The 8,778-nt window shown below is 34.3% G+C and overlaps 1 protein-coding gene across 1 annotated transcript; it reads left to right on the top strand.

Moving 5' to 3' along the window:
* The first annotated feature begins 447 nt into the window (after nt 1–447).
* On the top strand, nt 448–1,981 carry LOC109112939 (photoreceptor outer segment membrane glycoprotein 2-like). The gene is made up of 2 exons (XM_042778424.1): nt 448–694; nt 1,560–1,981. The coding sequence occupies exons 1-2, from the start codon at nt 506–508 to the stop codon at nt 1,812–1,814; spliced, it is 444 nt and encodes a 147-aa protein (XP_042634358.1). The 5' UTR covers nt 448–505; the 3' UTR covers nt 1,815–1,981.
* Nucleotides 1,982–8,778: the final 6,797 nt, after the last annotated feature.

The raw sequence follows: 8,778 nt of genomic DNA, 5'->3' as shown, positions 1-8,778 counted from the left end.
CCTTCAGGAGGGCTATACTGTTAGACCCAACTAGCATAACCAGGTCGACCACAAGCCAAACTGTGAGGGGGAAAAAACTTTACATATATTAACATATTATTGTCCTTGAACTAACCTATGTATGAATTGTCCAAGTGCATGTTTTGGGTTGGTGGGGTTTATTTCACAGATAATAAATAAATATTATATTTTTTATTATTGAAAGCATGTGGTTGTGGAAGCACTGATGTTATTCGTTTGGGATTGGCCCAGATGGCTTGGAATTGTTCTGTTAAATCCTAAGGATAAATGGATTAGGTGGAGGTCAGTGAGTCTTGACAGAATTCACTCTAAACACACTCCTCACCTCTTCTCTGGACCCATACTTGAAATATGCAATAATAATAATAATAATAATAATAATTAATTGATTAATTAAAAAAAAAGGAAATACGACAGCATCTACAATCAAGGTCCATAGATAACAAGCCCATACGTGACTGTGTGAGATCTGGGCAGGTAGGTTATGTGGTTTCAAGGGGCTGGGGGTTGTGGGAATACAACTGAGAATGGCATTAAAGTATATTATAATTATGACTACCAGAAGGAGGAGCTGAACCTGAACCAGAGGGGCTGCAGACAGGCCCTGCTGGGGCACTACACACAGATAATGCAGTCCATTGGCTTAATTGTTCTCATCATCTGGCTTTTTGAGGTATGATATTGACTTTTTTTATGTTAATATATTTTAAAATTTAATTTATTCCTGTGATGGCAAGGCTGAATTTTCAACAGCCATTAGTCCATTCTTCAGTGTCACATGATCCTTCAGAAATAATTCTAATAATTTCTTATTATTATCAATGTTGAAAACAGTTGTGCAGCTTAATATATTTGTAGAAATGGTTACACTACCATTCAAAAGTTTTTCTTTCTTTTTTTAAATTAATACTTTTATTCAGCAAGGATGCAATAAATAGATCAAAAGTGACTTTTATAATGTTACAATAGAGTACAATGCTGTTGTTCTGAACTTCATATAAATAAAAGAATCCTGGAAAAAACAACAACTTTATAATCAATTACACAAAAATATTAAGCAGCCAAAAATTTCAGCATTGATAATAATAAGAACTATTATTTAGAATTTTAAACCAATAATAAATTTGGAATTTGTGCTCTGCATTTAACCCATCCAAGTGCACACACACAGCAGTGAGTAGTGAACACACACACACACACACACACACACACACACCGTGAACACACACCCGGAGCAGTGGGCAGCCATGTGCTGTGTTGCCCCGGGGAGCAGTTGGGGGTTTGTTGACTTGCTCAAGGGTCTCACCTCAGTCGTGGTACTGAGGGTGAAAGAGAGCACTGGTCATTCACTTCCCCCACCTACAATCCCTGCCGATACCCTCACACTTTGGGTTACAAGTCCGACTTTCTAACTATTAGGCCACAACTGCCCCAAAAAATCATCTGTTGGGTGAGATTTGAACCTGCAACCTCTCATTCTTAAAACAAGAAACCCCCGTAGCTTCCTCATTTTCTTCAATCTTTTTTTCTTCCTCTAGGTGTCAGAGCTGACAGGAGTGCGTTATATTCAGACAGCAATGGAGAATGTGATGAGGTTAGGAGACCCTGACTCTGAGTCTGACAGCTGGCTTCTGGAGAACAACTTTGCGGACACTGCACGTTATAACTTCAACATCATCGAGAACCTAGGCAAGTGCTACCAGATGGATGACGATCCCAACATAGACGTGCCAAGCACCAGCCAGCAAGCACAAGAGAATGTGCCTGTAAAGCAAATCCCTGTCGCCCGATAGCACAAGAGACATTGGACACTACTGTTTTATATAAGCCTAAATTGTTTTGCAATATATTAAACCTGCTTATTCTTTTAATTGTAATCTTGTGCACCACTTTCTAAGGATATTCACAAAGAATCATATTAATTACATACTGGAACATGTTCGTTCCCTTACGAAAAAGAAGTTTATTGAAGTATGCAATTAGTATACTTCTTTTAAACTAAAAAATATGAAAGTATACTTTCAGTCTACTTTTTATGTACTTCTCAGAAATGTGCTTTATGTACTTCTCAGAAATATACTTAAAATGACATTTAAGTATACTTGCCTTACACTTACAAAAAGCCTAAATATATTTGCACTATAGCTACTTGTGCTCCGGGAATCAATGTTTTCTTTGTTATATGGTAGGGAGCGCTATTACACACCTTCTGTACAGAATTTCCAAAACACAAGCAAAGAGGAAACCGAAACAACAGATGCTGTTGTTGGCGTTGATCGACTCCATCTACGTTTTGAAACTTCATTCTGAATCCAATTCATAGTCTTTTTTCAGCTTCTTGTTCAAAATGTTGTTTATTTATTTATTTTATTTATGGAACTTACTCATATTCAAGTGTTTATAAAAAAGAATGCATGAAGCTAGAAAAAAATGTTTTTGTTTACAAGCAGATACCCTGTTCTTTCTTTGGAAGTTTTGTATGTTCAGATATTCATATAACAAAATATATACAAATTAATACCTAAATAGGGACATAGTATTATACTTAAAGTATGATGTAAAGTTCACTTAAAGAACAACTTACAAGTATACTTGCAGTATAAAACTAGTAAAATAGTAGTTTACTGAGACTATACTTCAAAGCGTACTAAAATTTTACAAGTATTTAATTAGTAAACTATCAGTACACCTATAAGTTTACTTTTAGTATAGTTGCAGTACAAACTAAAAACATAGATGTAAACTAGTAGTGTACTCAAAGTTTACTACTGTTATACTGTTTTTGGTAAGGGTTAATATCACTATATAAAATGTTATTGTTATTATTATTATTTTACTTTTTCGTAACCACTCAGTCGTCAAGAAATAACACAAAGCAAAAATAAATATTATGGAAATAATTATACAAAATAGCAGTACAAGCATCAATGTTTGTTTATTATACCAAATGTGCTATTAGGACATGCATAAAGTGAAAGTCGAAAGTGAAAGTCATGACATTTGCCAAGTATGGAAACTCATATTTGGAATTGGTGCTCTGCATTTAACCCATCCAAGTGCACACACAGCACTGAGTAGGGAACACAAACACACACACCGTGAACATACACTCGGAGCAGTGGGCAGCTATTTTGCTCCAGCACCCGGGGAGCTCAGTGCCTTGCTCAAGCTTTCTTCACAGGTGAGGAGAAAACAAGTGAATTATGTCATAATTAACATTTTATCTTAATATTTCAGGTAGTAGTTACTATTACTCTTATATCTTATTTTGTATTCTAATAAATGCCAATATCAGATATGTAAGGGATAGTGTACATTATTCTGCTTGTTGCATGGCTATTTACTGAATATATGAATATAAAGATATAAAATATTAATCTGAGTTGAAATTTTACCTGACCGCTAAGAAAAACAGTCCATTACAATGTACAAAACCAACAAGATGAACTTGACCACTGAATGCCACGACTAAACAATCAGAATCAGGTATTCCAGAGAGGCGGATAATACGTTTCAAAAAAGTGAATGTGAAAAGGTAATCTCTTGATCCTTAACAGGTCAATGGCTGCATCCCTTTAATGTTACCTTCACCCAAGAGGAGCGTTTCTATGTGAACAAGTATAACATTGTGCAAGTGCCCATGATTCGCCGTTCGGGCAAATACTACCTGGCCTATGACCCCACATTAAAGGTTGGCATTCTGAAACTGCCCTGTGAGGAGGGCATTGCCATGCTTGTCCTTCTTCCAGATGAAGATGTGGACTACACTTACTATGATGAATCCATGACTGGTGAAGTGTTTCACCAATGGGAAACCAATCAAAGCTGAAATAGATGTGTCACGTAATCAGTCTCTCACATTTTCACAAATCAGTGTGTTTTTTAAATGACTCAAATCTCCATCAAACTCATGCTGAGCAGCCAAAGTGAACACTCATATGACATACTTGAAACAGTTTAGTTACCCCGTAGAAACATGCCATTTTCAAGACACATTTCTGTTGATCTCTAAAGATCAGTTTTATTTCTGTCCTCAGGAAGTTGGAGATTCAGTTGCCCAGATTTTCACTGAAACAGTCCAATTCAAGTATGAGTCTGCCCAGCCTGGGCATTAAAGAGATCTTCGGGAGTACTGCAGATCTCTCTGAGATCAGCAGCGATGAAGTCCTGAAACTGTCAGAGGTGTGAAATCTTTCCAACAATACAAGGAAGATTTTCATGTCAATGCATTTCTCATGTCTACCAGTTACATGCACCATGATTTTAACTAGTATTGACATAACATTGATGTGTTTGTATACAGTATATATTATGTTACTGTTCATATATATATATATATATATATATATATATATATATATATATACACTTTATACATATATACATATATATATATATACAAACCCGATTCCAAAAAAGCTGGGACACTGTACAAATTGTGAATAAAAACAGAATGCAATGATGTGGAAGTTTCAAAATCCAAAATTTTATACATAATACAATACACATCTTCCACCAAATCATTAAACTGAGAAAATGTATCATTTTAAGGGAAAAATAAGTTAATTTTAAATTTCATGGCATCAACACATCTCAAAAAAGTTGGGACAAGGCCAATGTGTGGCATCCCCTCTTCTTTTTATAAACAGTCTGCAAACGTCTGGGGACTGAGGAGACAAGTTGCTCAAGTTTAGGAATAAGAATGTTGTCCCATTCTTGTCTAATACAGGCTTCTAGTTGCTCAATTGTCTTAGGTCTTCTTTGTCACATCTTCCTCTTTGTGATGCGCCAAATGTTTTCTATGGGTGAAAGATCTGGACTGCAGGCTGGCCATTTCAGTACCCGGACCCTTCTTCTACGCAGCCATGATGTTGTAATTGATGCAGTATGTGGTCTTGCATTGTCATGTTGGAAAAATGCAAGGTCTTCCCTGAAAGAGACGACATCTGGATGGGAGCATATGTTGTTCTAGAACTTGGATATACCTTTCAGCATTGATGGGCCTTTCCAGATGTGTAAGCTGCCCATGCCACACGCACTCATGCAACCCCATACCATCAGAGATGCAGGCTTCTGAAACTGAGCGCTGATAACAACTTGGGTTGTCCTTGTCCTCTTTAGTCCGGATGACATGGCATCCCAGTTTTCCAAAAATAACTTCAAATTTTGATTCGTCTGACCACAGAACATTTTTCCACTTTGCCACAGTCCATTTTAAATGAGCTTTGGCTCAGAGAAAACGCCTGCGCTTCTGGATCATATTTAGATATAGGTTCTTTTTTGACCCATAGAGTTTTAGCTGGCAACGGTGAATTGCACGGTGGATTGTGTTCACGACAATGTTTTCTGGAAGTATTCCTGAGCCCATGTTGTGATTTCCATTACAGTAGCATTCCTGTATGTGATGCAGTGCCGTCTAAGGGCCCGAAGATAACGGGCATCCAGTATGGTTTTCCGGCATCATGAAATCCAAAATGAGCCAATATTTGGCATGACATTTCAAAATGTTTAACTTTCAACATTTGATATGTTATCTACAGTATATTCTATTCTGAATAAAATATAAGTTTATGAGATTTGTAAATTATTCCATTCCTTTTTTACTCACAATTTGTTCGTTGTCCCAACTCCAAAATATATATATATATATATACAGGATATATATTATATATATATTATATATATATATCCATATATATATATATATCCAATATATATATATATATATATAATATATATATATATATATATATATATATATATATATATATATATATATATATATATATATATATATATAGTACAGACCAAAAGTTTGGAAAAATTACTATTTTTAATGTTTTTCAAGGAAGTTTCTTCTGCTCATCAAGCCTGCATTTATTTGATCAAAAATACTGAAAAAAAAATGTAATATTGTGATATATTATTACAATCTAAAAATAATTGTTTTTAAATTTATTATACTTTAAATTATCATTTATTTCTGTGATGCACAGCTGAATTTTTAGGATCATTATCACATGATCCTTTAGAAATCATTCTAATATGATGATTCATTATCAAAGTTGGAAACAGTTCTGCTGAAAAATAATCAGAGTTCGAGATAATTATACCATATTCTAATAATTTAATCAAAACAAAAAAAAAAAAAAAAAAAAAAAAGAGACAAGAATGTAAAATATAAATATTTTGTAATAACAATATACACTACTGGTCAGTAATTTGGGGTCAGTAATTTCTTTTTTTTAAATAAAATCAATACTTTTATTCAGCAAGGATGTGTTAAATTGATAAAAAGTGATAGTAAAGAAAATATATTATTAGAATATATATTATTATAATTTTTTTTATTTTGAATAAATGCAGTTTTTTTTAACCTTTTATTCATCAAATATATTAGACAGCAGAACTGTTTCCAACACTCATAATAAATCAGAATATTAGAATGATTTCTAAATGATCATGTGATAGACTGGATGTTACATGTGACACTGAAGGCTGGAGTAATGATGCTGAAAATTCAGCTTTGCATCACAGGAATAAATTATTTTTTTAAAGTATATTCACATAGAAAACTATTATTTTAAGTTGTAATAATATTTTACAATATTACTGTTTTTTTCTGTATTTTTGATCAAATAAATGGAGGCTTGATGAGCAGAAGAAACTTCTTTCAAAAACATTAAAAATAGTAATGTTTCCAAACTTTGTTTTCCAAACAAATATATATATATATATATATATATATATATATATATATTATATATATATATATATATAATATATATATATATATATTTTTTTTTATTTTTTTTTTTATTTTTTTTAAGGAAGCCCCTTATGCTCACCAAGGCTTCATTAATTAATATTGCAAAATAAAATTCATTACAGTTCATAATAACAGATTATAATATTTTAAAATGTAATTTATTCCTGGCAAAGCTCAATTTCAGAAGCCATCTCTACAGTATTCTTTGTCAAATGATCCACATGATCAGAAATCATTCTAATATGCTAATTTGGTGCTCATGAATAAAACATTCAAAAGAACATTTATTTGAAAAAAAAAAAAATCTAACATTATAAATGTCCTCTACTGACATTGGACTCTTATTGACCACAAACTATATATGTGTAGCGGCAGTTGGGTGGACGAAAATGCCTTGTTGATGTCAGAGGAGAATGGGCAGGCTGGTTAGAGATGATAGAAATTCAACAGTAACTCAAATAACCACTCGTTACAACCAAGGTATGCATAATACCATGTCTGAACGCACAACACATCGAACCCTGAAGCAGATGGGCTACAGCAGCAGAAGACCACACCGGGTGCCGCTCCTGTCAGCTAAGAACAGGAAATGAAGGCTACCATTTACACAGGCTCACCAAGTATACTTAATAATTGTCTGTTGTGACATTCAGATGGTATGGTCAGAATTTGGTGTAAAAAACCTTACTTACTTGCTTAGTTGGGTATACTTAATAATTGTGGAAACATGAAAGCATGGATCCATCCTGCCTTGTCTCATCGTTTAGGCTGCTGCTGGTGGTGTAATGGTGTGGGGGATATTTTCTTTGCACACTTTGGGCCCCTTAGTACCAATTGAGCATAGTTTAAATGCCACAACCTACCTGAGTATTGTTGCTGACCATGTCCACCCCTTTATGACTACAGTGTACCCATCTTCTGATGGCTACTTCCAGCATGACAATGAGTTCACTTTACTCAAATGGCCTCCACAGTCATCAGATCTCAATCCAATAGAGCAGCTTTGAGATGTGGTGGAACAGGAGATTCGCATCATGGATGTGCAGCCGACAAATCTGTAGCAACTGCGTGATGTTATCATATCAATATGGACCAAAATCTCTGAGGAATGTTTCCAACACCTTGTTGAATCTATGCCATGAAGAATTAAGACAGTTCTGAAGGCAAAAGGGGGTCCAAATCGGTACTAGCAAGTTTTACCTAACAAAGTATATATATATATATATATATATATATATATACACACACACACTTTAACATTAATATATCATACAATATATGTATAGTAAAAGATGAGATATACCAGCATGCATTGACCAATGCCTCTTGATTCCAGGTGGTACAGAAGGTCAACGTGGAGGTGGATAAGACCGGAGGCTCAGTGGCCGATGCCTCCAGCAATCTCTTTATGACCCCTCTTCCTCCCAGGCTCACTTTCAATCAACCCTTAATCTTTGTCATCTACCATGAGGCCACAAAATGCATCCTTTACATATGTATAGATAAACTACCAATTCACATTCCTGGTCCTAATCATAGATTAACCATTCACATTCCTTGAACAAATAACATATAAACCTGTAATTTTGCTTGAAGAAAAAATTAATATCAAACATTTACCACAGTAATGTAACAATGTTTTAAAACAAAAATATCAGTATAATATAATAACAGTAAACAAATGTAAATGTATAGTTTTTTCTGAAATGGTTGATTTAAGAGATTTATTGATGCTGTGATGGAGTGTTACCACACAGTGAAAAGTATCTTGTTTTTTGTTCTTCTAGAGATTTGTCATTACCAGCATAGTATTCATATCAGCACTTTAGCAGGCTGTTCAAATGCAACTCATTAAAGCAAATCATATTCAACATGAATTTTATTCATTGGGTAATAAGATGTTGGCGTTAATCAATCAGGTGCTGGGCAGCACCAGGCACAGTCTCATTGGTGGGATGGGATGGAGAGTTCCAAAACTCTTCAATCAT

The sequence above is a fragment of the Cyprinus carpio genome, chromosome A20 (assembly GCF_018340385.1).
Source record: "Cyprinus carpio isolate SPL01 chromosome A20, ASM1834038v1, whole genome shotgun sequence".
In the NCBI taxonomy this organism is placed as follows: domain Eukaryota; kingdom Metazoa; phylum Chordata; class Actinopteri; order Cypriniformes; family Cyprinidae; genus Cyprinus; species Cyprinus carpio.
This window is presented reverse-complemented; position numbering and strand designations above follow the sequence as displayed.